We start from the raw sequence: 26,818 nt of genomic DNA on the forward strand, positions 1-26,818 counted from the left end.
CCTCTGCTTCCAGTGTGGTGGATACAGCACACCCTCCGATCTCTAGCTTGTTACTCATGCATTTCCTCTGCGTTTTGGATCCTTGCTAATGCTGCGGACCAACCTTCCATGTAATACCACCAATCTCAACGCACCCAGATATGGTCTCAGCATATGCATGCTCATGCCGTATCTTGCACATCAGTTTGACGCTATGTAGATCCTGTGTAGATTGGCCACAGGTAATTCGGGGCATCTCAACAGTTTACTACGCCGCAGCACCGCGGCCTCTGCTTAACTATCCGGCCATCCATCTGTTGTATTCTTGAAATATAAAATCAGTGGTATCTCTCACTTTGAATGATGAAAACCAATCTCCATGCTTGTGTACAACACCTCTCTACAATCTTTCCTCATCTCTCCAAAACCGCCTCGAGGTTTCGTGTGGTGTAGTACTCAGCGACGTCTACGCTTCAGGCCTTCAGCTATTTCAATGAAAGTAGTTGTGGTCTTTTATCTTATTGAATGCTGACATACATATTAGCCTCCGATATGAAGCTCCACACCGGTTTGATCGCGAAGCTCTTCCTTTTCCTACGAGTCCTAGACTCGGTGTCTGCTGCTTCTGCTGCTAGCGAGGAACTGGGAGTGTTCCATCCCATACTGATACTGATTACTACTGATACTAACATTGAACACAGTGATCGTAATGACCCCGTCTACCGCGCAGCGCTCATCGAAGAATGCGGCGACCTTGGCGTTCTAGACGTCCCCGAAGGCCAACCGGAGAGCGAAATTCGACATTGCAAAGAGCACCCTCGATGGCGCGACCCCACTTTTGTGCCTGACTTTGCAGCTCTTGCCGAGAAGGAAGCAAAGCTTACAGCGGAAAGCCGACGTGGTAAGCGCGGCCATACTTCTAGCACACAAGATGCAGCCGCCAACATTTTTGGCAGGGACGCACTAGCGTGCTCGTATGGTAGCGATCAATATGGATGCACAGATGGATCTTGCTGGAGGGTTTGTGGATCGCGCGGAAGCTGGTGCTGGCTTACGGTTGGAACGGGGAATGGACCGTGGTTGAAGTGTTCAATTGCTTCACAATGTGCTTGGGAAATTGGTGTGTGCTCGGAAGGCAGCTGTGGATCGTGCGGCTGTGGCTGCTCATGATCAAGCAGCGTCGTATTCATGACTCTCGTGCAGGAGGAGTCAGAGATATATCTGACCCTAGTCTCTCATTACATCTCTAGTTATGATGCTTCCAAAATCATTACATTTTCTTTTGTATGCGCAGGAGCTCTTTATACAAGACCGTGTCATTTTATCCGATTGATTTAATATGGTCTCCCAAAGCAAGTTCCAGTACGGTAACTTTCCTTCTATATACCGTCACGACTTCTGCTTTATTCCATCTCTTTCTCCGCAGCAGCAAGAAGAGTGGCCGAGCTGTCCTCTCTTCTATCTATTCATGATTGATTTGGTGAAGTTGAAACGGTTCCTCATCCATAACTGGTTACTATAATAGAACCTAATATCAGAGCTCACGGAGTTATCTGTTTGAGTCTTTCACAACACAATTGCCAGAAGAATCGTAAGTGGTATCTGTGTTCAATACATAACGTCCCATGGGTGATATCGCATATCGATGCTGTGTTGAAAGAAGATCTAAACGGCGCATGTCGAACGTTCCAAATCTCCGGATGTCCGTGCCAAGGTTGAATTTATACCTTGCGAGCACTGATAATTCATGAGTAGAAAGCTCTACGCCCTGCCTTTACCATGTACCATCACAAATTCAATTTCATCATCGTCATTACTCTGACTCTCCACCTGCGTGTCGACAGTCTTAGTGATTCCCGAACCCGTCAAATTCGGCCGTAGTCTAGAGCGACTCGGTATGGTAGCCCATACAATATTGGTATTTTCATGCTGCTTGTATCTTGAATCTTCTTTGGTCGAGCCAAAATAATCCGGCGCCACACATCTGAGGAAACGGCGCATAGCCGGCATGCAGATGCAGAAGATTCCAACAAAGGCTTCGAGTACGGACCAGTATGCTGCCGGCACATTGTCGTATGTTGGATTCGTCGAGGAGGCGAACTGTACGAGTGACTGAAGACGGATGATGGAGATAATAGTCGCACTTGAGGTAGTCTGTCAGTTTCGTGTTTCGCAGATAGAGCAGAACCGAAACTTACAAAGCCCCGATGCTGAACATCAAAACGACTTGCACCTTCTTCCTCACACTCATTGAGAGGCGCAATAACTCTGGTATCGGCACGCCGATTATCACCACGTCAAGCGCGATGTTGATGCCTGCGTGTGCCCAGCCGAAGATATGGAAGTTGATGCATTTGCCGCTGTGTTCGCCATCCCAGTTCTGCCAGATGTACGATATAGGCGTACAGTTGAAAATACAAGTGAGTGTGAATGCGAGGCCATACGCTGTCGACACAGCTAGTAGCGTGTACAAAGTGCTGCGCAATTCTCGCCGAGGAAAGACGCGAAGGCAAAAACACAAGAATGACATTTTAGTCAGGGCGACGGCCATGACGTAGAAGATCTCGGTAAGCCACGTGAACTGAGCGGTGTCAACAACTGCCAGCGCAGTGATTAGTATTACTCACTTGCGCTATTCGATATATGTTCGCAGGAGGTATTGTCCAGAGATCTTTGCCAAATCCATCGGACGACATGACGAACTCCAGGATTCCCATGGGTAGAGCCACTATCAGCGCTGCGACAGCGAAAATGTCATCGAGCGCGAAAGCTCCCTTGGTAGCCACACAGCGGATTGCAACGCCGAGAATGGCGAGGCCACCGAACACACCAGTCATGATGGGCGTGATGTCTGTGATGTCGCGGACTGGGGCACCACACATTGTTTGTGTACTGTTCTGGGCACCTGTAACAATCAGCTCGAGCATTAGGGAATCGGGCTGAGAGACGTACTCAATGCTTCAATCAAGGTACATGATGATAGCACGCAGCCTTGTATTGCGGAGAGAAGAGGTGGTGTTGTGCATATACAACCAACATTTTCGGCACTGCAAGCCTCCTGGGCTTTCAGACTCATCACAAGGCATTCAGTCTTTGATAGTAGTTTAGTATTCGAACACGTTAAATGAACTGGATGACATTTACCACGCATGGTGGCAGTTCTTGTGCAAAAGTCAGATCAAGAAAGATACCGACTATCGCATGTGCTAGGCGAACCGGCTTGAAGAACTTCATGAAAGGAGTCTGGCAATTTTAAATCAGATCTCTAGATTTCTCCCTGGCGTGGCGAGCTGCTTTAGATCAAGAGGTGCTTCGAAGTGATGATTGTGAAATACCATTGTAGCCTCAACATAGCAGCAGCAGCGAGGCCGAGCAAGTTACATGGGTAAATAATCGTCTGCCGCCATCAAGTTTGGTTCGCAACCTACCTTGAATCACGATCTAGCTTTGATTGCGATCTAGCTTTGACTGTAAGTGATCAGCGAGTCCAAATCCTTTCCCTGTTGCCTCCACCAACACGAGTGGCCAGAGACGTCGAAGCAATACCTCAATACATGCGAAGTGAAACCACCACACAATGTCATTTCCTGAACAGGCATCGCGTGTCTAGCAAAGCGGCACGGAAGCAGATCCCCGGGGCCGCCCAGTGGATACCTATGAAGCAACGTCAAGTGTTAGCGGCTTTTTTATTGAACAAACGGCTGCAGGTGTTTCCTCTACATTATTTTGAGCATGCACCCCTTGGCGTTGATCTTTGTACAAGAAAAAACGCCAGCATTTTATGCACGGGTACCACAGTGATGCAGCCGCAAACATCACATACCCAAGTACACATGATCTTGCATCTCTATCGATGATAATTAGGAGAGAGCTGTAAAATGCTGTAATCCGAAGCGAAAATATCGCACTACGATGTTGAAGACCCCTTTCGATGTCGAAGGCGCTGCTCCGCCACAAGTCCCTCCAAATGAGGAAGCCCGATTGCCGGGCCTATGTGCTTCTTCATGAGAACTGGTCTGCCTGAATGAGATTCACTTGAAGTGCGGCACATCTGCTATAAAAGCTTCCGCAACTGGGCCCCTGCCGCCAACATTACGCGGAAACCAAGAACGTCAGACCCGTCAACACAGCGACACCACACCCATCTTGCATGGACTATGGCTTAATATTTCACGAAACTATCATCACAAATATCTGCATCTACAAACAGCAATGCTCGGGGCGTACTCCGCACCAAGCTAACCGAGCCTATGAAGCAGCTCGGTCTGGATGCATATTACGACAGGGGTTCCCCTCAACAATTTTGATATCCACAAGCCATACCCGACGTACCCAACGCCCCTCCCGCAATCATCATGGGTGTGCACAGTGCGTTAGTTGATAAAGTCTTATTTCAGGGCAGTGTCACTTGCGAGATTGTCCTGAACAGTCGTGTCAATCAACTAGTTCCGATTACAAGAAGACTGGCACATAGCATGCAAGAGAATGTGAGCTGAAGATGTTCTCTACGGGAAGGATGTTCCAACTGCCGTCTACCCCTCGTGGTGACAAGCTTCTCCGGTTTGGGAAGCAAGACGGGACGGCGAATATGCGTACCCAATTGTCGGGTTCACTGCCCTGTCTCGCGAGTTGATCGGGGAGAGTTTGGAGAATTTTTGGAGAGTTTGGGGAAGAGATGCTTCTTTGATCCTGCACTGAATCGAAGAACTAGGAGTAATAGCCGAAGGACGGTTCCATCGTGACCAATCAGATCTTCTCAAGTGTAGAGTCTTGTCCTAACGTCTCTTCATTCTTTTTTCGGCTACTCCGCAGTGGGGATCTACTTAAAATACCACCTAAGCTTCAGCTAGGCTTGTGCGGTCATCGCCGGGTACTTTTCACGAAAAGGACAATCAGAATAAACTCGAATTCTTCTCAATCATCCTCTCCTCTACCACATATCCTCTACCGATATGACTTGGCTCTCTGAAGTTATCCCAGCACTTCCGCTGGCAACATGGCTTCTGCTCGTACTTCCCTCGGCCATCACTTTTTATTGGACTCTGTGGATAGTATACGCACGTACACTGCATCCACTTGCCTCCGTTCCAGGACCCTTCTTGGCATCCATCTCCCGGACATGGTACATGTACCGCATCTACGTTGGTGACATGCATCATGTTCAGCGGCGTATGCACGATCGATATGGCCAAACAATTCGCATTGCTCCAAATGAAGTTTCGACTGCAGAGCTGGCGGCGATACCAAAAATATACAAAAACCAAGCACCACTGACCAAGACGGACTTCTACTCGGCCTGGGGTGGAGGCACGATCAGCGAACAAAAGGATACCTTTGCTGAGACTGACGAGAGGGTGCACAGCAACTATCGCAGAATCGTCAACCCGGTCTACACTCTGAGCAATGTCTTGAGAAGTGAGAATTACATCAACGAAGTCTCCACACTGTTCATCAAGCGCTTGGGTGAGTATGCCGACCGCAATGAGGCTATCAATCTCGGTACATGGCTACAAATGTAAGCTTAACAATTTTTGAGATCAGCAGTGCTGACTGATATGGCACAGGTATGCTTTCGATGTGATTGGTGAAGTATTCTTTGGGAAAATGATCGGTTTTCTGGAGAAGAGTGAGGACCATGGCGCTTTCATAGCATCTCTGGACGCTTTGATGCCGGTGTCGTGTATCGCCGCAATCTCACCGTCGTATGTGCGACCCATCATCATGACCTTTGCTATCTTCCTACCAGCGGGGTTGAAGGCAATAAAAGCTATAGATGCCATCCGCGATGCGGCTGTCACAGCTGCTAGCACGCGCAAGAAGAGCATTGAAGACGGCGATCCAGCCCGCCACGACATGTTGCAGCAGCTATTTGAGATTGTTCGTGAGAAGGGGGAAAAGGTTAACTTCAGCGACAGAGAAGCCACACTTGAGGCCCATGTGGCCATGTAAGCTCGAGGTGCTCGTTCAAAATGCAAAAGCTTAACCAAGATACAGGCTTGCTGGATCGGACACTACTGCAGTCGCCTTCCGCTCAGTTTTCTACCATCTTATGCGCAATCCCGAAGCTCTTGCCAAAGCACATGCCGAGATCGATGCTGCTGATAAAGAAGGCTTGCTAAGCTCACCCATCAAGTACTCCGAGACAACAATCCAGCTCCCCTTCATCTGCGCATGTATCAAAGAAGCCTTACGTATGCATCCAAGCGTCGGCCTAAGCATGCAGCGACACGCACCACAAGGCGGGATTGAGCTTTCGGGTAAATATATCCCAGCAGGGTACCGTATTGGAATGAACGCCGCGGTCGTTCACTATGACAAGACTGCATTCGGTCAGGACTCAGATGTGTATCGACCTGAGAGATGGATTGTGAGTACAGAAGAGTGGAGGGCAATGGATCGGAGCATGCTCATCTTTGGAGCAGGAACGAGGACCTGCATTGGGAAGAACGTAAGACTTTTTCTCCTCTCACAACATTTTGTTCTTGAAACTGAGTCTTCTAGATGTCGTTGGTTGAGCTCCATACGCTTGTTCCGGAGATTCTTCGCCATTTTGATCTTGAAATGACACATGATCGCAGGTGGACGACGCGCAATCGCTGGTTCAACAAGCAGACTGACATTGAGGTCAAGGTGACTCGAAGATAGCTGTCTCGTGTCTTCTGTCGAAGAGATAAGGTTGAGCGATGGAGGTGACAATGGATGGTAATCTTCATACTTGGATAGGAAGACATTACCAATAAGTGAGAATGATGAGGCAGAATATGCTGAGTCCATGATTTCGTCGCTCGAACGGCTGATCCGCGTCATTTCGAGTTACTGTAGACTCTTGGACTTGTCGTTAAACATGAAGCCTCATAGGCAGAGCATTATTATTGCATTGAGTTTCTCTGGGGGTTGCATCAGTGCGAAATCTATAACGTCGCATAACACAGGAAACGTGAATAGAAAGACTAGTCTCTCTTCGCAAGCGCAAGTCTGATCAGAAATATTGTGCTATGTATAATGGAATGGTTAGCAGTCCTTCGCACTAGAGCAACACTGACGCGGGCAAGATACCGAGTGAGGATACGTCCAAGGTTTGTGATGAAAATAGCAGTGCCCAAGGATATCTTATCAACCTGAGAACGCGAAAAGGATTGAGACCCTAATAAACGGTCTGCCTTCTTCAATAATGTTGAGAATGTTGTCACATATCTGTGCCGGGCATATGCTCGTGTTAGGCATTTTGATTTGGTCTGAATTATTCCGTACTGTATCTCAAATTCAGCTAAATAGCTCAAATGCCGACAAGCAACAGCAAGCCTCGGTTCTTGTCGTTGCTGCTCGCAGACGACGAGATCGCGGTGCGGCATGACCTGACGGAGGAGTCCGCATGAATAAGGTTTATGCAGGTCAGCCCAACTGGGTCAAGATGTCTCTAGCTATCGTACGACCGAGCATTTTTGTCTTCGAGCTCCTGTGTGGGCCTTTTCTAGCATTCATATTAGCATAATATCTCATCTTGGTGAAGACAACGTACCGCAGCCTTGCAGGGAATGGCGCTGAGATACTTGTGCTCTGTAGAATGCCATCCCACTTGCGTAATTAGACACTGCTTTGCCAGATTGATGGAGGAGGGAAGATTGTACGGTGGTTGAGGTACATTGCAGACTCAGAGATAGTAGGAAAGTGTGAGTGAAACCCTTACGCGAGCCATACTCGTTGTGTCGATCATTGAAACCCTGATCAGCGTCCAAACACCAACGCTTTCAGGTGGTCTTGCTGATGCTGCTCATGCCGTAGGTGTCGCATTATGAATACTTGAACCCTTGCACTAAATCAGTTCTGGGCCGAAACACTTGCTGTTAGGAACGAAGCAACTGCCGCGAAGACCTTGGAAGCCGAGGTAGTCGATCAAAGCTTTTGAGACGAGAGACGGTGTTACTTCAAGTTTATATTAACCGATAGGGGTCTCCCATTTCACGCGCTAACCTGTTACGGTAAAGCTGCAGATCATGGCTATCCTAACTTTCCTAGCGCTGACGACCAAGTGCAATTGCCTTCGTCATCAATCATCTCAATGATTGTGATCGGTCCGAACTTTGAAGCACCACAACTACGTATGATAGCCCCACTCAGCTACAGCTTTCAAGGCTTGACATTCCTCAACTCGACATCAATTGCATTGACAACTTGCCATCTTCTCCTCCATAATCTCCGACCTAAAATAGTTCACGATGGGTATTGACTTCGACAATCCCGGGACGGCAGTGAAGCCCCCAAGCAAGCTCGCACACGTGGTCCTGCGCACAAACAACATGAAAGCCATGGTCGACTTCTATTGCACGTTCCTCGGCGCAAGAATCGTTCACGGGGGCAAGATGCTCGCATTCCTGACCTACGACGACGAGCATCATCGCATAGCCTTTGTGCAAATCCCAAAAACGAAACCAAAGGTCCGCGGCAGCTGTGGGCTGGAGCATATCGCGTTCACATTCGACTCGCTATCAGAACTATTGCTTGCTTACCGCCAGCGCAAACAGAATGGCATCATGCCGATCTGGTGTGTGAATCATGGAACATCGACATCGATATACTACAAAGACCCTGATGGCAACGAAATCGAGACGCAGATAGATAACTTCAAGGACCCAAATGACGCGACGAAGTACATGGAATCACCAGAATTTGAAGAAAATCCGATTGGCGTGGATTTTGACCCCGAAGACATGATCAAGCGTTTGCAGAATGGAGAGAGGGAGGAGGTCTTGTTGCAGCGTGAGAAGATCGGACGTCGGTCCTTGCGTACTAACGCGAAGCTGTGAAGGACAAATAAATTACTCTCGTAATGGAACAGCCTGAAGGTGTATGTACATAATCTGTAGCCTGTGTGGTCATTTTGGTTCCAGTATGCCGTTCAAGCTGTTCATGCATACCAAGCACTGCAGGTTCTGTGCATCCATTCCACAGTACCTACCCACTGCGTGATTTCATGGTCAGCGCGAATGTAAATCTGCCTAGGTAAATGTGCTTACGAGCGCGTTGACATGTGAGAGGGTCAGACCTGATGACGGGATGATCGGCTTATTCCCAGACGGGCCGAACTTACATTTTGCCCACTGGGATGTACCATGAGCCACAACATCCACTCGCAAAGCATCCCGGATCCGGTAGCTCCGCATGGTGGGGTGGTGTGTAGTTAAGCACAAGAAATGTACTTGAATGTCAGTCTGCCATGAATCGCCAATACCACCATGTCTCCCAATTCGCAGCCAGTCCAGGAGGTCCTTCCAGCAGGCACTGTCCTAATCGTCGGAGGTGGCCCTGTAGGATTAGCGCTCGCAACAGTACTATCCCATCACAATGTTCGATCACTGTTATTAGAGCGAAACGAAACAACTACAAGATGGCCCAAAGTGGATTTGACCAACCCGCGCACGATGGAAATGTTCCGACGACTCGGTTTAGCAGACGAACTGCGAGCCAGGGGCGTTCCATCACACTTTCCATTTACCGTGCTCATATCCTCTGGCCTGGGGAATGAGAAGGCACTCACCAAATGGCAACTCCCCAGTGTCGACGAGTACCGAGCGCAGATCAAGGCCAGTAATGACGGCTCGCAACCCCGAGAATCTTGGCAGCGGATATCGCTTATTGTATTTGAAGCATGGATGAAAGAACTGTGTGTGAAGAATGAGATGATTGATGCAAGGTTTGGGTGGAAAGTTGAGAGCATCGAGGAACGCGACGGTAGAGTCAGGACTGTTGCGTCGTGCTCGAAGACCGGTGCGACCACGGAAATTTTGTCAGACTATGCTGTTGGATGTGATGGTGCGTCTAGTAAGGTGCGAAAATCGCTAGGAATTCAACTTGATGGCGGACCTTTGTAAGCGATTGCCACGTCTTCTACCCTATAGATGTTGGGCTAACAAAAATCTAAACTAGACGAGGCCAAGTACTTCTCGTCCACTTCAAGTCCAAAGACCTGACGCGGTTGCACGCTCAAGGCTACTTTTGGCACATATTTTTTGTGCGCGAGCCTGGAGTTTACAGTGGTGCGCTGATCGCGCAGGATGAGGTGGACCAATGGACTATCCATTACAGCCTTCCCCTCGACACAGACACGTCAAAAATCGGGTCCGAAGAAGCTGTATATACCGTGCTTGGTGGTCTAAAAGGCAGATATGAAATCAAAATCGACGAGATATTGGTACGTTCCGTATGGCGTCCTAACATTGCCGTTGCCCAAACGTGGACAAGCCCTGGGCAGCGCGTCTTCCTTGCCGGGGACGCTGCGCACCAGAACGTCCCCACTGGCGGCTATGGTATGAACACGGGAATAGCAGACGCTTATAACTTGGGTTGGAAACTTGCAGCAGCCATGCAATATGGCGGTGCCGGACTGCTACGATCGTACGACTCAGAGCGGATCCCAGTCGCTGTGCGTGTCATGCAGCACTCGAAAGCGCATACGAAAGTACACACATCTATCACCCAGTTTTTCCAAGGGGTCGATCCTCATGTCATAGATCGACCCACCGAGGATGGTGTGGCTCTTCGAAAAAGGGTCCATGAATATTATCAGAAGAATGATGGTGAACACAAACACAAAGGCATCGAAATGGGCTACATCTACGAATCAGAAATTTTGCAAACACCTGGATCAGGGTCGAAGCCAGTGTGGCAAGAATACGAATACATACCATCTACATGGCCAGGAAACCGAGCACCACACGTCTTCCTGACTGACGGGTCCGCTATCTTCGATCATTTCGGCAAAGATTGGACTTTGGTTTCGTTTATCGATAATATCGAGGACCACTCCGTGAAGTTGCTCCTGGATGCCGCAAATACTCTCCGCATTCCAGTCAAGCACGTCGACATCTCAGGCGAACGTCACGCGCGAAAAGTTTGGCAGCGAGACTTGGTGCTTGTACGGCCGGACGAGCACGTTGCTTGGAGAGCAGACTCAATTCAAGATTTGATCGAAGCTCAGAGAATCTTGGAAGTTGCGGTGGGCTTGAGGCCTGCGGAGAATGGTGTCGAAAACGCCAGCAATCGGGTTTGGGACATGTCCACTTCGGTCGCGGATGTTGAGGCCAGCGCAAACGAGCACATACGTGACTTCATAGCCAAGTTGTGAGTGGCTGCGATTCTGGAGAAGTTTACTACTGAGCGGTTTGATTGTGCTGTAACACAAACGATTGCTTGAGATCATTTTGCAAAGCAGGTTTCCATGATATCAGGAAAATCTATGTCAATTTGAAAACGGCTTCCAGTCTGCTTGTTCATAGATTTTGCTCTCCCGTAAAGCAGTCGAGCTCCTCACCTCAGGTGGAAGATGCACATAGGTACCGATGGTGGGTGGATATTGCTGGCGGCCAATACAACACGGAGCGACTGGAATCATTGTGGGCCTAGTCTCCTCAGCTGGCATTACCAAGGAGAACAGATCGTCGTCGCTAACACGCATATCAGTTGCGGCGCCAGGAACATTGTCGATCTGCATGGGTAGAGCCTCCGCCCTGATCAGCAGTGAGGCTCCTGTGAGATGTTATAAATTACTGTTATTAGTGAGGTATTTCATGAAAATGCTTTGTCTCTGAGCTCTGGTCGTATTTGTTTGAATTTTGCCTACCTCTACAACAGTCGAAAGCCTTCTCTTGCTCCTACAATCTCTCTTCGAACAGGACATCGTTTACAACTTGATTGAGATGATGACACACATAGTCTTTCAACACCCTCGTCGTTTTATCGCCCAGTGGTTATAAAAAAAACACAATGCGCTTGACTCGTCATACTACCATTCAGGAAAGTACAGATGGTGCGGAAGTCTGTATCCGCCCCTCAACCCAATCCCATTCTCCATCGGAAGCGCCATCCGACACCCAAAACCACACCTCTACCATGCCAACAACCCACCGTTCAACACAACGCGCGCCCCTATCTTGCACATCCTGCGCCTCCAGAAAAGTCAAATGCAGCAAGGCTATCCCCTGTCGAGCCTGCATCAGTCGCGGCGCGGCCGCTGACTGCAAGCGCGAAGTGGTCGTCGTGCGCGGTCGCATCCGGACGGCCGATATACCTGGTTCCAGTCCATCTATTGCTGAATTGCTGCTGGAAAATGCGCGTTTGGCTGAGCTGTTGTCGAGATCGCATGCAGGAGAGAACTCGTATGCGCCGGTGGTGGATCTGACTGAGTACTACGAGAAGCGGCTGTATGATGCTGTTGGGCGTTTGTGTGAAGCGAGGGTTGTGACATGTATAGAGGACATTGTAAAGCCGACGCAGGCGTGCAGTTGTTGGTTTGTGGAGTTTGCGCAGACGTGGACGTCGTGGGTGCATTTTGCGTTCTTCTTTCCGCGGTTTCGACAAGAGCATGAAGGGTTTTGGGCAGAAGGAGCATCATTCACTTCGTTTGATCCGTTATGGCTGGCAGTTTACTTTGCTACTCTGGCTTCGGCTCTCGGCTTCATGAGCGACGAGGACTTTATGCTCAGCGGGGCTCCTCTGCCTTCGCGTGTTCTGCTCACACGCAATTGGTACAGTGCGACATTGTTCTACCTGGACCAGGGTGATTTCCTACAAAAGTCAAACATCTTAGTCGTCCAAGCTATCGTAGTGCTTGGAAACGTTGTTGGTAAACCCTTCACATCGATTAACATGCACTGACTTGTGACGCAATCGGCAGGCATCGACTATCGGCGAGACGCATAGGCACGCCAACCTATGGGCAGTCGCAATTCGAATCGCCCAACAACTCAATCTCGGTTCCGACGAAGCTAATCTGAGCGAAACTCTTGTCCAGCGAGAAACCCGGCGACGACTTTGGTGGACGCTCGTCATCTGCGAATGGCTCCCCATACCACTTCGTCCACCATGTATCAACGACACGGATTTTACCTGCCAACTGCCTGCAGACATCAGCGATGCACAACTCCTGGCCTCTGACAGCGGAGTTGTATCGCAGCCCGACCACCATCCCCGCGCCGTGCAATACCACATAACCATGGCGCGAATAGCCACAATCTACCACCATCTCCATGCGAAGCTGCGGCTCCGCAAATGGTCGCCATCAGGCATAGCCGACTTCGTCATCCAAGCCGACGACCACCTCGCCGACGTCATCGAGCAAATCCCCCCACACCTGCAGAACAACGACACCACCTCGCCTCACACCGAAGCCCTCCACCCTTGGATCGCAACACAGAGAACCAGTCTGGCCATCGTCCTCCTCTACTACCGTCTGGCCATAAATCGCATCCTGCAAACGTACTGGCTCGAAGGCTCGACCAACTTTGCGCGCGCCCGCTCCGTCTGTCTATCATCTGCCATCGGCGTGATTGGCGCCGCGACCGCAGGTGACGCGACGTTCCGGCGCCTGCGGAGCTGGGACTTTGCGATGGTCACGTTTTCCGCCACGGTCACGCTCGCGCTGGAAGTGCGGCGGTCGAGGGAGGCGGATGAGCGGCTTGTGCGGGCGATTAGGGATAGTGAGAGGATTCTGGGGGGTGTGAGAGGGGAGAATGTTGTGGCGAGAGAGGGGGTGGGGATTTGGCAAGAGCTACGGAATGAGGGGGAGAATGCTGTTAGGTCTTGATGAGGTGGTGTGCTTCTAGTCTGGCTAGTTTCAGAGCGAGAAAGAATGTTGATTTTACAAGACCTCTACTGCCATGTTTAATACGCTTTCACCCCAGCCAACTTCAGCACTAAATCGCTTTCCTCGGGTTCGTGCGCCGGCCTGTCCCTTACATACGAATCAGGCTTCCCAAGACGCATATGCTTATCCTCCTGCCGAAATATATTCGCGTGCGGCCAGTGAGTCTGTTTTGTATTAGCCCGGCCCTTTCCTCTCTCTCCTACCTAAACTCTTTGAAAGGGATATAAGAAAAGATTGACTCACCGTCCCCCACCTCTCCCTGAAATACCCTGCCTTGCGCTCGCGATCCTCGTCCTTTGCAAACGACGCAGGCGTGTAGCAGATGTACATGACGGCGCGGACATTCTGCGTGCTGGGGACTTTGTTGTAGTGCACCGTTCGACTGTCCCACAGTATCAAATCTAGCAGAGTTAGTCACTGCCCCCAGCCCTTCACGGGTTTGAATTGAAGCTTACCGCCGGGCCCCGCGCATACTTTAACCTCCTCACACCCCCTACTTTTAAACCAGCTCACCTCCTCTTCGTTAAACCCATGCCAATCCGCACTGCCCCACGTCCCCGCGCCCTCTGTTTCGGGATGCGTTTTGAAAAACGCTTCATTTTGTCTATGCGAGCCCTTGAGCACGACGAGCCCGCCATCCTCAGGCCCATTAGGCGCGAGGTTCAAAATTCCCTGGACGCACTGCATGCCCTTGCGGTTTGGATTCTGATCCACATGCGGCCAGGGAGTAGAAGGCTTGAGATCTGGGGAGGGGAGGGTGAGGTTCATGCCGTCGAAGGAGACGAGGAGGTTGTGGGTGTTCCAGATCTTGGCGAATGTGTCGATGATGGATTGTTCGCTTACATGCGTTGTCAGTACACCAGCTGGGAAGGAAAAGGCTGGGAAAGAGGAAGACATACCATCGCGCATCCCATATCACCTTCTCATGCTGGACCCGGTAGCCGTGATACATGCCGCCCTTCATGTGCTCTGGTAGACATTCCTTCACCCACGTGCTTTTATCATTTTTATCAAACCCATACGGAAACGTTTCTAACCACTCGAACATCCTCTGCTTATATCCCTCCGCTTTCTCTGCTGGCAAGACATTTTTGACGACAACATATCCGTCGCGGAAAAGGTCGTCGCGCCAGTCACCTGTCGGCGTGGAAGTGTCGATGAGGGGCTCGGAAGTGTAGTGCGGCATGGTAGGAAACGAATTCGAATCTTGGTCAAGTGAAGAAATGTCAATCTAGTAAAGTTTGAAAGACAATGGGTATATATGCCATCCCCCGCTCTACCTACGAGGAATTGATCAGCAACAGGAACGCGATATCCGCGATGGTAGAATAGCAGGGGCGTGATTGGTCCATCTGGCCCGCAACTCGGGCGAGTGCCGGGCGAGTTATACCTCTTTGGGATTGAGGAGATAGGGACGCATGCTTCCGATCTTGAGAGTGTGCGGAGATGGGGGTGAAGATGGGGAGGAGAATATGTTCGTCGTGAATGTTTTGAAATGGTGTTTGTAATTGCTTCTACATCATTCTGAGGTTCGAAAAACTTCGATCATGTTTACATATCTGCACGGCACGACGCCCACGGGCGCGGGATGCATGTTACTCGCGTCTGTTGGCGCGTTTTTGTTTGGCTTTGATAATGGTTGGTGGGGAACAATTCTGGGGTCGGAGCGGTTCTTGGAGGACTATGGATCTTGTGCGACGGTTGAGGGGGTGAAGACATGCAATTTGTCTACTGCGCAGCTTTCGGCTGGGAGTTCAGTGCAGTCGGGTGGCATCAGTGAGACGTACTCCTTCTCACGATGAAATGGATGCTGATTGTACAACAGTGATCGGCTGCCTGGTAGCAATGTACCTGAACAACTTCCTCGGCCGCCGCTTCTCGCTCCTCGCTACGGGAGTAGTCTCCATCATCGGCGTGCTCATCGAAATTACAAGCGCTCTTAATCCTACTGCTCGTTTCGCGCAGTTTGTCGCAGGCAAGGTGATTGCGTCCATTGCCATGGGGCTGGCAGTCAACATCGTCCCGATCTACCTTTCTGAGACGGCGACGGGAACCGCGCGTGGTTCCGCAGTGTCTGTGTATCAGAATGTCCAGATCATCGGTGTCATACTCGCTTCTGGTGTCGTGTATGCATCGTCAAAGAGTGCTACGCCATCTGCATATCTGATTCCAATGGGTTTACAGCTTCTGGCACCTTCCATCATGGTGGCTATGTGTCCGCTACTGCCGGAGAGCCCTAGATGGTTGGTGTGGAAAGGGTGAGTTGCCTATTTCCTCAGGAGGTGTATGGCTGATTGATCAACGCGATGTAGGCGACATGCCGATGCTGTTGTGGCAGCGACACGGATCTTCGCCACACCAACAAATGGCTTCGACGCAGACAAATACATCGATGACATCCAGATGGCTATTGATTCCGAGCGGAATCGTGAAGATGCGTCGCGCTGGGTCGATCTCACTCGCGGGCCGGATCTACGTCGCCTACTCATTGCCGTGGGCATCCAATCGCTGCAGCAAGCGCAGGGGTCTGCGTATATGAACAGCTACATCGTCTCGTTCCTGACGTCAACCGGAGTGACGAATGTATTTCCCGTGATCATGGGTCTCTACACGTTGTATTACGTCGCCATCTTGAGCGGACACTTCCTCCCAGACACTGTAGGCCGTCGGCCAGTTCTCATCTCCACGGCTTTATTCTGCGGCACAACTCTGATGATTGTGTCGAGCATGGTTGTTGTGTTCAGGAACCCGTCCATCGTACAGGGTAAAGCATCGATCGCGCTCATCTTCCTTTGGCAGGCTTCGTTCGGCGTGCAATCGCCATTGATATGGATCACAACGGCAGAGGCAGCCCCTTCCAGAAACAGGGAGAAGGTGCAGTCAATAGCTACGTTCTTCGGCTTCGGTGTTTCGCTACTGATCACGTCTGTATCGCCATACATACAGGATAAGGGCTATGGAAACCTCGGCGGAACTATTGTGAGTAATAAGCTCACAACTCAGAGTTCGACCACTGATTTGATCGCAGGGATTCATATGGGCGGCTTTCTCGTTCGTCACAGTGGCCTGGGTTTTCTTCATTGTTCCAGAAATGAAGGGATTCTCCATTGAACAGCTCGACTTCTTGTACGACAACCGCGTGCCGACGCTCAAGTTCAAGGGGTATCGCTTCGACAGCGAGACGGCGGTCATTCTGGAGGGAGAAAGTGTGGACGAGGGGGAGGTGGAGGCGGTATCCAAAGAGCCGATTGTCGACGCGAAGAAGATGTCCGAGGTGGAGTCTGATTAGTTGAGCATGTTTTTCATGGTAGTAATAGCTCAATGAGACGAAGTGAAGGGTTAGTCTGAGGCGCGGACTCCTCGCCATGGCGTGGCCGGCTCACGATCGTCGGGAAATAAGTATCAAATTGGTATCGCTATGCTTGAAGAGATTGAACGCCGGAAATGCAATGCCGCTTTCGCTGTGATTTCAATCATCGTCGCTATCGTAGCCCGCCACCAGCATAGTAGACAGTTTCGACGGCGCGGCTGGTGTCTTCATGACTGGCGCAACTGCTGGAGCGGCAGCCTTTTTCTTGATGCCAAGGGCGGCGCTAAAGTCCTTCTTCTCCTTGGGCTTCTTGGTGAAAGCAGTCGCAACGGGTGCCTCGATGGGTGCATCCATCATGTCCTCTTCTATGACTTCCTCTCCGAGATCTGGCATAGTGCGATTCGCAAAAGCTTGGCGCGCTGCTTCGGCGTCTTCCTCCTCTTGCCGCTTTCTCCGGTCGTCGGCAGGGTCTGGCTCAATTTTTGCCTCGACGCCATCGCGATCTGCTTTTTCTAAGCGCGCATTTCTCGACCGGATCTCATCGAGCGCGTCTGCAATGGCCATCTCGGTCTTGGCATCGAGCACCTTGGTCTCCAACTCCTTCATTGCGTCACGCTCTGCCTCCTCCTTTTCTAGCCTATCCAGTCGCTCCTCCTCGGTCTCTTCTGCAAGCTTGGCCTCTCTCCACGGCTCGAAATTCCTCTTTGCGCCCCGCTCGCATTCGTAGTCCATGTTCTTGGGATCCGTCTTGAAGGTGATCTCGCCCGAGCATCGCGTGCAGCGGATGTAGAAGCGGAAGATGGCGATGTTGTAGTATTTCTCCTCAGTGGTCTCTTTCCGCGCGTTGAACTTGCGGCCTTTGTAGATGAACTCGCCGCAGTGGGTGCACTTCATCGAGAAGGGAGCCATGAGGCGGACAGTCTGTACTTTGGGGCCGGCATTTTTTGGTCCGCGCGTACGTGTGATTTTAGACGGGTCGAAGTCGGGCGGGTAGTACTTGGAGAGCACTTTTCGTTCAGACATGGTCGGGGACTAGTAGAGTGGAGCTGTGGGAGAAGGTGAAGGTGCGGTCGCGTGACCTTTCGTAGGGAGTGGAAACGGCTGCTGGAGTGGTTTGAGGTATCTCGCGATTGTTGTACAGAGAAGGAGTGAGGTCAAAGTGAAGGCGGAAGTTTGGCCTAGTGCTTTGCGGCCCGGCTGACTAAGGCGGCTTCCCTGCAGGCACCCCGCGTTAACTCACATGCTCGCGCGTCAGCCAGGCGCGTCAGACAAGACGGCAGCCGCAAATAGCAACCACGACAAGCAAAACATCAACACCACGCACTCTATTTTTATGCTGCATACCCGTACCAGACATCGATTACTCAGCGCATGACAGCACGGGAATGGAAAAATATCTCCGCGACTGGCGGCAAGAGGCCCTCAATCGCAACCAGTACGACACGGCAATATTTGTCGCCGACAAGCTGCTTGCACTGACAAGTATGCCTTCTGCAGGGTCAGCGCATGGCGGATACTAATACGTCGAGTAGATGCAGACGAAGATGCATTCTGGCTGGCCCAAGCCCACTTCAGCACCGGCAACTACAACCGCACCCAGTCTCTCCTCGCGCGCGGGAACCTCATCGACCGCAGCCCGACATGCAAATATCTCGCCGCGCACTGTTCAATCAAGCTGGGCAAGACCGACGAGGCGCTGCACATACTCGGCGACAAGAACCCGTCCCATCTCATCTCGGCGCCGGGAAGCGCACGCCAGAAGCTGCGGCATGTCGACGTCAACACGCGCGCGGGCCCCAGGCACAACAAGAACGGCTCGCGCAACGAGCGACTCCCCACCAGCGAGGAGCGCGACCGCGAGGACATCAGCAGCATCAAGTCGGAGGCGGGCATGTGCTACCTGCGCGGGCTGTGCTTTGCGAAGCAAAACTCGTTCGATCGCGCAAAGGAGTGCTACAAGACGGCGGTGCAGATCGACGTGCAGTGCTTCGAGGCGTTTGATGCCCTCATGGCGAATTCCCTCATGTCGCCCGAAGAGGAGTGGAAGTTCCTCGACTCGCTCGACTTCGACACCATCAACGTCGCCAACAACCCCTCCCTGTCGCAAGAAGCCGCCCAGTTCACAAAGACGCTCTACACCACGCGTCTGTCCAAGTACACCAAGCCTGAGGAGTTTGCGAGTGCGACCGAGACTCTCAGCACGCACTACAACCTCGGCTCGAATCCAGATATCCTCCTCGCAAAAGCAGATCTCATGTTCACGCACTGTCGCTTCCGTGATGCCCTCACCCTCACCTCATCCGTCCTCGAGACAGACAAGTACAACTTCAACATCATGCCCGTGCATCTCGCCTCTCTGCACGAACTCGGCCAAACAAACACCCTCTTCCTCCTCGCCCACGACCTCGCAGACTCGAACCCCCAAGAAGCGTGCTCATGGCTAGCCGTCGGCGTCTACTACCTCGCCATCGGACGCATAGCCGAAGCACGCCGCTACTTCTCCAAGTCCTCCATGATGGATCCGCACTTTGGTCCCGCATGGATAGGCTTCGCGCACACCTTCGCCGCCGAGGGCGAGCACGACCAAGCCATCTCCGCCTACTCCACCGCCGCCCGCCTCTTCCAAGGCACGCATCTCCCACAACTCTTCCTCGGCATGCAGAACCTGCAACTCAACAACCTCTCCCTCGCCCGCGAATACCTCAAAGCCGCCCACGACTTGTGCGAAACCGACCCCCTGCTGCTCAACGAACTCGGCGTCGTCTACTACAATGAAGAACAGTTCCTCGAAGCCAGCCAATACTTCCGGCGCGCACTCGAAATCTCGGCCCAGAACGAAGCTGAGCCAGATGCGCTGGTCCCCACCAAGATCAACCTCGCACATGCACTTAGGAGAGCAGAACTCTTCGAAGACGCCCTCATCACCTTCGAAGAAGTTCTGCGTCACGGGATCAAAGACCCCTCCGTCTTCGCCGCCAAGGGCCTCGTCCTCATGGAACTCGGCCGCGAGTGGGACGCCGTCATCATTCTTCATGAAGCGCTCGCCGTTGCGCCGCAGGATCCCATGGCTACGGACTTACTCAACCGCGCCCTGGATAACAGCGACGACATGGCGGTCGAAAAGGGCCACGTCGTCGAACTTCTCGAGGATCGCGACGACGAGGAGATTGAGGCGCTGGACCGCAGGATGAACGGCAGACTGAGAGAGATTGAGCAGAATCGCGTCGCGGGAAGGAGGGGACGGAGGAGGAGGCATGCGCAAGGATTGGAGGAGGAGAGTTTGATGGAAGAGAGCATGGTGGTGGATTCGGACGAGTGATTACGAGTATCGAGTTTTGCATACACGGCGTTTATCATCCTAAAAGAGCGTTTTGGATAACAGCATAGCGTGGCAGCAAGGGTGGAACTTTACATTCTGGCGTCTTGAAATCGAATACTTACCTTCCGGCGTATATAGCCTTTGAAACATGCATCATGCTGGTCAGAAGCGAATGGAAAGCCGTAAAATTTACTTTTGGAAATCAATAGGCCCATCAGCTGTCTTTGCAGCAGAACTGCTATTCTATATCATGTGCAGTGGTGTGGAGACATATGCGACCTTGGACATAAAACGTGAAATTAATTTTCCAAACGTCGGCGGCGTGTAGTTTTTACATGATCCGGCATGAGATTTGTGGTGCTGAATTTTCTTGTAGCAATCTTTATTCCCCTGCTTCCACGGCCTCTTTTTGTTGCTGTTCTCGACGTTAGTAAATTTGCCGGCGTGAGACTTGAGTAGCTTTTTTAGGTGACACAGTCATGACGTCTTGAGGTTAGTAGATTGTGCCAAGTTGGGGCTGTTCTACGGGATTTTGAAGCGCGTTTCTGAGGTGTTGTGGTGTGTGTCTTGGAGCGGTGAGAAATTTCAGACTTTGTGACAGTATTAGAAGTGAGGATGTGCATGTATATGCAACTATGTACTGCGATGGCTAGCTACGGCATATGTTATCGAAAGCAGGTAGCATACTATGTAGAATGAAAAGGAGGTGCTGTTGCTGCATATACTGTTTACACGCTCGTCAATGTTCGATGGCGAAGGCTGTTTCCCGACTGTTTGTTTTTGTCGGACGGAGTGAGGTTTACAGCCAATCAAAACTACAAGCCCTGGAGATTCTAGGCAGCGAATACTAGATTCCGACTTTGTGTATAACAGCATGTTACTATGCTCAATTTTAAGAGGAGAACGCTATCAGCATTACTTGGAGCATACGCGAGGAATGTCTTTTCCGTGGGTTTCATTGAGCAGTGTGGCGTTGTTTTGGCGTCGAGATGTTTCATTTCGCGTCGAGAGGTCTGATTTGGCTCCGAAGTCCTGGACGCTTGACTGCGAAAGCTCGACCTAGATAGTTTTGCGCTGCTACTCTATCTAGGTCACCATTATGTATGCGTGGGCTACGTACTACAAACCTCGCTATCTGAGATGCAATGTGGTCATTCACGACAGGGGTTGCTCCGGGAAGTAATCCGCATGCTGCATGGTCGCGTAATTTGGTTCGATGTGCAGGTCTTCGCGACTAGAGTATGCAGGTCTGCCTTACTGCGGACCAAAGATAGCTCGTATTGTGGTGTAGTAGTTGCGCACGTGATCAGATGATGAAGTAAGCAGCCAGTATATTAGATTAGATCACCCTGAGGGCTCAGGACCTCACCGACACCTATCGAAAAGCTAGCTAGATGCTGAAATCTATCATTCCCTCACCGACTGCGGGTCGCTCCCTGGATATATGTGCTATCAGGAGATGGCAACACAACAGTATGTATTGGCCAATTGCCTATGAATCAGCCTACACGGCTGGGATATGCAGTTATGCCTTGCTGTGCGCCGAAGATAGCTCGTTTTCATTGGACAGCTGCACCTCAATCAGCTACCTTTAGGCTGAACAGCTGTGTGAATACGAGGCCATAGGCGAATCGACATGAAGGTGGCTTGGCTCAATGTGGACGTAGCGCGAGGCTGAGATGTCCTTCAATGTGGGATAGGCAAGGCATTCCCTCGTTCTTGTGTTTTGTCGCATTCAGCCTTTAGCATTGAATTTCGACCTTTGTAGCTTTCATTACCACCGATTGCTTGCGACGACGTTTGACTGAGTTGAGGCATTTGAACCGCGACGCGTCTGGAAAACACGACAGAGACTATGGAGACATCCAGGCGGATCAAAATCAAGAATAAACTTGCAACTTTACTGTCGAAGCTCAATCCCTGGTCGAAACGAAGTGCAGGCCCTCCAGCCGGCCCTGCAACGCCAGTCACTACCGCGGTAGCATCAAGAACAACCTCTATCTCAGCTCAACAGCATGACTTTGCTGTACCGCAGCCAGATGTCTCCGGAACTGCCTCGTCACTGCTGCCGAGTCTATCGCGGACCACAACGCCCAGAATTGTTACTCCAGCACTGGCAGTGAATTCCTCACCCACCAGACAGCATGATGCAGCGACTGTGGACGACCATGATCAAGAAAAAATGACGGTGTCTGATGTGGCTGCAGTCAACACTGCAGTCGCTAACGTTCAGTCCATACCTGAATCAACTGGTGAAAGTGATTCGAGATTCTGGGACGCAGCTCTAAAAAACCTACAGTCGAAAGATGAAGCGGCATACAACAAGCTGGTTGAGAGAAGAAGAAAAGACGATGTTCTTGCTGATAATGTCTCCAAGGGTCTGAAGAGATGCTTCGAAACCTATGTGACGAATCATAAGGCCTCTACTCCTGGAAAACGTCGAGACTTTGTAGCGACTGAAAAGTTGTTTATCAGTTTGGCAGCATTTGAACCGACGAAAGCCGCAGCACTCGTTTTGCGAACTTTCTACTATGTTTTTTCGGTTTGTAAATTCATACCGTGAACTCAGCCACATACGCTAATTGAAATATAGGTCTCTATAGGCCTTTCGGACCTGCAGCATAACATCGTGGAATATGAAGCGAAGGTAACACATATCATTTGGGCTTGCGACAGAGACTCAAAAAAACACCTAGCAAAGATACGCCATACTTCGAGCGACCACAATCAGGTGGAGAAGAGCCTGATCGAGCTGTACGAATGGATTCTGAAGTTCGAGGTTTGGCTTGGGGATATTTGCAATAAAAGTGACCTAAGTAAGCATTCCATGACTAATGCTAGTATAAAAGATGTCTGATGGATATAGAATCGGCGTTTTCGTCAGAAGCAAATGCTTCTAGACTGAAAGAACTGCAAGCATCGATTGCGGAGAGTGAATCGAGATGGAAATCGAACCTGGATGACTTCAAAAATACCGAAGTTGAGCACGAGAAGATCTGCGATTGGATCTCAGAGCGACCTAAACCTGATCTTGCGACTATGTGTGAGCGTGTCAGTCTCAAGGACTTCCCAAAATGCGGCCAGTGGCTGGTTGATATGGAGAGCTACAAAAGTTGGGAAGCGGGGGATCTTGCGGTTCTGTGGATCGAAGGCACTGGTAAGTCAGGTGTGTTCACAGACTATTATGTTACTGATGAATATCTGCAGTTGGAACTGGAAAGACATCTCTCATGTAGGTTAGCTCACTTTTATATCTTGAGATAAACATACTGAACAGCTAGGACACGCATCATTCAGCAACACCAAACTGAAGTCTCCATACGCAATGGCAGACGCTTCGCTTACTTCTACTGTACGAATTCTGATCAGTCATCAACTTTAGCTGTTCTTAGGTCGATACTTCGTCAATTGGTCTATGATCCTGAAGACGGCAATTTAGTGCATGAAGCCTACAACATGTACAATGTTCGCGAAAGGCCAGACTTTAACACGATAAAACAGTGTACTCAACTTTTCTCAAGTGTTCTAGATGCCGGTGTGAAGGTTCGCATTTTCATCGACGCTCTGGACGAATCTCAGGACTGGAAAGATCTGTTGAATACTCTGTGGAATATTGCTGGCCCTTCCTGTATCACTGGCAAATTTCAGCTATTTTTGACTGGACAAGTCATATGCCAGAGTGAACGAAAAGTTCTCTATGGCCAAGAATATCAATGTCACAAAAGACAGAACCCGGCGAGAAATGCGACATTACATCAGCGAAAGAATTGAGTCCTGTCCTACAGATGAGAGGCCTGTCAAAGGAACTTGCCCTGAGCTAGAGAAGAGACTTGTAGATACACTCTGCAATAAAGCTGATGGAATGTATTTACAATATCTAAGTTCATGAGAGTACATATGCTGACCTGTCTAGGTTCCTCTGGGCCAAGCTACAACTTACCTTTTTCCTTAACGCTAAACCGCCTATTATCTTTCCGCAAGACTTCAATCAACATATCGAAAGCCTTGAAGAACTACTTGTGAACGCATCATCCCTTAAAGACATATATGCGAGAATCCTCGCAAGAAACTCCGGAGCAGGAACTTACGCACGAAAGACAGCAGAGTTCATCCTCCAATGGATGATATGTACATTCCGCCCCCTAGACGAGGCTCTCTTGACACAAACTCTCGCAGTAACGAACCTGTCCCTAAAGGAACAGCCCGGGCAAGAAACATACCCCAAAGTCAAGCCTGCCCAGTATCTGCCGCTTGTGCAGGACCTGGTAATCAGCGGTGCTGGTGGATCTTTGGTATTCACACATTCTACTGTGAGGGAATACCTACAGGAAATCCACAAAGCTGTTTACAGCAATTATGCATGTCACGCCCGGGTAGCAGCTGTCTGCCTAGACTTCCTGACTAAACCACGTCAAGCTATGGGAGGTTACATTCGATTAATTCAGGATCCGGAGAGACAGGAGTACATGTTCCGTCATACAGCTACGAAAGACAATTGGGCACTATATGCATTCAATTACTTCGACAAGCATTACAAAGCTTCGAGCGTAGAGCAGCGTCAAGAACAAGGCGTCCACAGCCTCTTGATCACTTGGGTCGTCGAACAAGGCTGTGACTTCCAACTTTCAGATTGGCTTGAAGCAAAAGGTAGACGCAGCGGCATTATAGCAGAGGAACTTGAGTACATGGTTGTACTTGGTGCGGTTGACATTGCTGAAGCACTACTTTCGTCATCGAAACATGACGCGTGTTGCAAATCCCACGAGTCCATACATAGGTGCTTGAAACTAGTCAAGTATGCGTGCCGAGGTCGCAAAGATCTGTTCCATCTTTTAGCAGAGCTTCTCTGCGACGACCGTCAATATCAGACCGACGATATGATCTACAGTGCTTTACAGACCGTTCAAGAGATCTTTCGAACTTCAATCCCAGCCAAGCATGTGGACAAAAAAGTCGTCGCAGAATTGCTGAAGATTGCGATTCGAATACCGGCTGGTAGCTGTTCCGTGTACTCTCAGGCCTTGAAAGTTGCCGCAAATTACCACGATAAGGAAGCTCTCGCTCAGCTGCACCAGAAAGCCCTCATCTTACCTCTTCAAGGTGGGGCTTTTCTTTTCGAAGCCTTGTTAGTGGCTGTAAAGAGTAAGGATGAAAAGATGGTCGGACGATTGATGGGAGAAATCAGAAAGCACCATCTTGAGCATGGATACTTTGTATTGGACGCGTTGGCTGTAGCTGCTGAAAACAGATGCACAGAAATCGTCAAAGCACTTTTGGAACCCGCTACAAAAGAAGTTTTCTCAGGCCGTATCCACAAATCTCTGCAGGACTTGGTGGATCGGAGCGCAAGACCAGAATTACGCGAGAAGGAAGATCATTGCAGCATAAACACCTTTTTGCGTAAGAAGATCGAAAGCGTTGCCCGCGCAGAACTCGACGTAGCTGCAATCACTGGGAAACAGCAGAAAGTAATCAAGGTGCTGGAGGGCAAATTGTATGATTTCGAAAATCTCGTGAGTGCGACAAGTCTTGCCGTCAACCATGGGCATGTCGATGTCGTGAGATTGTTACTACATACCGGTAGAACCCATGGCCATGTCCTTGAGGAGAGCATGCTTGAGGTGTATAGGGTAGACGCCCATAAGCGCGGCTATGCGGGCATAAGGAACACTTTGGGCCTGTATTTCGAGTACACGTCTCAGCACCTTAATGGTTTGGAAGTACGTCGACGTGCTTATTCGATGGGCGCTCGGAAACCGTCTGATCTCCAGGTTAAAGATGCTGAAGAGAGAGAGGGAGAGAAAGAGAGAGAGGAGAGAGAGGGCACAGGGCGGTCGAGTTGGGTAGTTGGCCACTATACAATGAGGAAGAGATTAGAGAGATGGAAAGCTGGAGAGTTAGAGTTAGAGAGAGAGAGGGAGAGAAAGAGAGAGAGAGAGGTTAGAGAGTTAAAGAGTTGGAGAGTTGGAGAGTTAGAGAGTGAGAGAGAGGAGAGAGAGGAGAGAGAGAGAGAAACAGAGATTAGAGAGTTGGAGAGTTGGAGAGGTGAAAAGTTGGAGGATGGGAGAGAGAGGCAAGAGAGAGGAGAGAGAGATAGAGAGAGAAAGAAGAGAGAGGAAAGAGAGAGAAAGAGAGATAGAGAGATATTAGAGAGTTGGAGAGTTGGAGAATTAGAGAGTTGGGGAGTTAGACGAGTTGGAGAAATGGGGAGAGAGAGAGGAGGGAGAGAGGAGAGAGAGAGAGAGGAGAGAGAGAAGAGAGAGAAGAGAGAGAAGAGAGAGAAGAAAGAGAAGAGAGAGAAGAGAGAGAGGGAGAGAGAAGTGTTAATAAAAGAAGATTGCAAAATATATGAGGACAGCGCTGGCTAGTAATTCAAGGTGTTTGATCTATAAACTCAATGTTTCTTAACAGCGACACGACCCTCTAGTTATCTCCGGGATCGACGTTTCGCGCCTTTGTTCCTACAGTGCTAAAAACTTCTGCCTTGCAGCGGAGTGCACAGGAACATATGAAGATTACTCATCACCAAGATGCTTCCCCTGTATGGGTAGCGGCGGGGCGATTCTTTGTC

General features: G+C 50.3%; 14 protein-coding genes across 14 annotated transcripts; 10 read left to right on the forward strand and 4 right to left on the reverse strand.

Annotated features, from left to right (window-relative positions):
• Positions 1-531: 531 nt before the first annotated feature.
• Positions 532-1,063, forward strand: SNOG_10883 (hypothetical protein; the record flags this gene model as incomplete). The annotated part of the gene is made up of 3 exons (XM_001801089.1): positions 532-629; positions 681-880; positions 963-1,063. The coding sequence occupies 3 exons, from the start codon at positions 532-534 to the stop codon at positions 1,061-1,063; spliced, it is 399 nt and encodes a 132-aa protein (XP_001801141.1).
• Positions 1,064-1,082: 19 nt separating this feature from the next.
• Positions 1,083-1,574, forward strand: SNOG_10884 (hypothetical protein; the record flags this gene model as incomplete). The annotated part of the gene is made up of 2 exons (XM_001801090.1): positions 1,083-1,187; positions 1,518-1,574. The coding sequence occupies 2 exons, from the start codon at positions 1,083-1,085 to the stop codon at positions 1,572-1,574; spliced, it is 162 nt and encodes a 53-aa protein (XP_001801142.1).
• Positions 1,575-2,173: 599 nt separating this feature from the next.
• On the reverse strand, positions 2,174-2,861 carry SNOG_10885 (hypothetical protein; the record flags this gene model as incomplete). The annotated part of the gene is made up of 2 exons (XM_001801091.1): positions 2,174-2,577; positions 2,603-2,861. The coding sequence occupies 2 exons, from the start codon at positions 2,859-2,861 to the stop codon at positions 2,174-2,176; spliced, it is 663 nt and encodes a 220-aa protein (XP_001801143.1).
• A 2,244-nt stretch (positions 2,862-5,105) lies between these two features.
• Positions 5,106-6,624, forward strand: SNOG_10886 (hypothetical protein; the record flags this gene model as incomplete). The annotated part of the gene is made up of 4 exons (XM_001801092.1): positions 5,106-5,494; positions 5,544-5,924; positions 5,974-6,427; positions 6,481-6,624. 4 exons carry the CDS (start codon positions 5,106-5,108, stop codon positions 6,622-6,624), a joined length of 1,368 nt encoding a protein of 455 aa, XP_001801144.1.
• A 1,459-nt stretch (positions 6,625-8,083) lies between these two features.
• On the forward strand, positions 8,084-8,918 carry SNOG_10887 (hypothetical protein). The gene has a single exon (XM_001801093.1). It carries the CDS (start codon positions 8,196-8,198, stop codon positions 8,781-8,783), a length of 588 nt encoding a protein of 195 aa, XP_001801145.1. The 5' UTR covers positions 8,084-8,195; the 3' UTR covers positions 8,784-8,918.
• Positions 8,919-8,931: 13 nt separating this feature from the next.
• Positions 8,932-9,140, reverse strand: SNOG_10888 (hypothetical protein; the record flags this gene model as incomplete). The annotated part of the gene is made up of 2 exons (XM_001801094.1): positions 8,932-8,975; positions 9,068-9,140. The coding sequence occupies 2 exons, from the start codon at positions 9,138-9,140 to the stop codon at positions 8,932-8,934; spliced, it is 117 nt and encodes a 38-aa protein (XP_001801146.1).
• Positions 9,141-9,404: 264 nt separating this feature from the next.
• Positions 9,405-11,101, forward strand: SNOG_10889 (hypothetical protein; the record flags this gene model as incomplete). The annotated part of the gene is made up of 3 exons (XM_001801095.1): positions 9,405-9,798; positions 9,915-10,168; positions 10,229-11,101. 3 exons carry the CDS (start codon positions 9,405-9,407, stop codon positions 11,099-11,101), a joined length of 1,521 nt encoding a protein of 506 aa, XP_001801147.1.
• A 1,866-nt stretch (positions 11,102-12,967) lies between these two features.
• On the forward strand, positions 12,968-13,558 carry SNOG_10890 (hypothetical protein; the record flags this gene model as incomplete). The annotated part of the gene is made up of 1 exon (XM_001801096.1): positions 12,968-13,558. The coding sequence occupies one exon, from the start codon at positions 12,968-12,970 to the stop codon at positions 13,556-13,558; it is 591 nt and encodes a 196-aa protein (XP_001801148.1).
• Positions 13,559-13,593: 35 nt separating this feature from the next.
• SNOG_10891 (hypothetical protein) lies at positions 13,594-14,804 on the reverse strand (the record flags this gene model as incomplete). The annotated part of the gene is made up of 4 exons (XM_001801097.1): positions 13,594-13,782; positions 13,862-14,019; positions 14,074-14,456; positions 14,518-14,804. The coding sequence occupies 4 exons, from the start codon at positions 14,802-14,804 to the stop codon at positions 13,636-13,638; spliced, it is 975 nt and encodes a 324-aa protein (XP_001801149.1). The 3' UTR covers positions 13,594-13,635.
• Positions 14,805-15,463: 659 nt separating this feature from the next.
• Positions 15,464-16,907, forward strand: SNOG_10892 (hypothetical protein; the record flags this gene model as incomplete). Its single annotated transcript, XM_001801098.1, has 3 exons — positions 15,464-15,876; positions 15,931-16,597; positions 16,647-16,907. The coding sequence occupies 3 exons, from the start codon at positions 15,464-15,466 to the stop codon at positions 16,905-16,907; spliced, it is 1,341 nt and encodes a 446-aa protein (XP_001801150.1).
• Positions 16,908-17,087: 180 nt separating this feature from the next.
• On the reverse strand, positions 17,088-17,951 carry SNOG_10893 (hypothetical protein; the record flags this gene model as incomplete). The annotated part of the gene is made up of 1 exon (XM_001801099.1): positions 17,088-17,951. The coding sequence occupies one exon, from the start codon at positions 17,949-17,951 to the stop codon at positions 17,088-17,090; it is 864 nt and encodes a 287-aa protein (XP_001801151.1).
• A 362-nt stretch (positions 17,952-18,313) lies between these two features.
• On the forward strand, positions 18,314-20,247 carry SNOG_10894 (hypothetical protein; the record flags this gene model as incomplete). Its single annotated transcript, XM_001801100.1, has 2 exons — positions 18,314-18,410; positions 18,461-20,247. The coding sequence occupies 2 exons, from the start codon at positions 18,314-18,316 to the stop codon at positions 20,245-20,247; spliced, it is 1,884 nt and encodes a 627-aa protein (XP_001801152.1).
• A 1,855-nt stretch (positions 20,248-22,102) lies between these two features.
• Positions 22,103-23,483, forward strand: SNOG_10895 (hypothetical protein; the record flags this gene model as incomplete). The annotated part of the gene is made up of 4 exons (XM_001801101.1): positions 22,103-22,789; positions 22,841-23,063; positions 23,114-23,404; positions 23,455-23,483. 4 exons carry the CDS (start codon positions 22,103-22,105, stop codon positions 23,481-23,483), a joined length of 1,230 nt encoding a protein of 409 aa, XP_001801153.1.
• Positions 23,484-23,944: 461 nt separating this feature from the next.
• Positions 23,945-26,094, forward strand: SNOG_10896 (hypothetical protein; the record flags this gene model as incomplete). The annotated part of the gene is made up of 3 exons (XM_001801102.1): positions 23,945-24,111; positions 24,161-25,760; positions 25,969-26,094. The coding sequence occupies 3 exons, from the start codon at positions 23,945-23,947 to the stop codon at positions 26,092-26,094; spliced, it is 1,893 nt and encodes a 630-aa protein (XP_001801154.1).
• Between the last annotated feature and the right edge of the window lie 724 nt (positions 26,095-26,818).

This window comes from Parastagonospora nodorum (assembly GCF_000146915.1).
Source record: "Parastagonospora nodorum SN15 chromosome Unknown scaffold_18, whole genome shotgun sequence".
Taxonomy (NCBI): domain Eukaryota; kingdom Fungi; phylum Ascomycota; class Dothideomycetes; order Pleosporales; family Phaeosphaeriaceae; genus Parastagonospora; species Parastagonospora nodorum.

Coding starts and splice junctions, on each gene's coding strand:
- SNOG_10887 (XM_001801093.1), top strand. CDS start 8,196: ATGGGTATTGACTTCGACAATCCCGGGACGGCAGTGAAGCCCCCAAGC.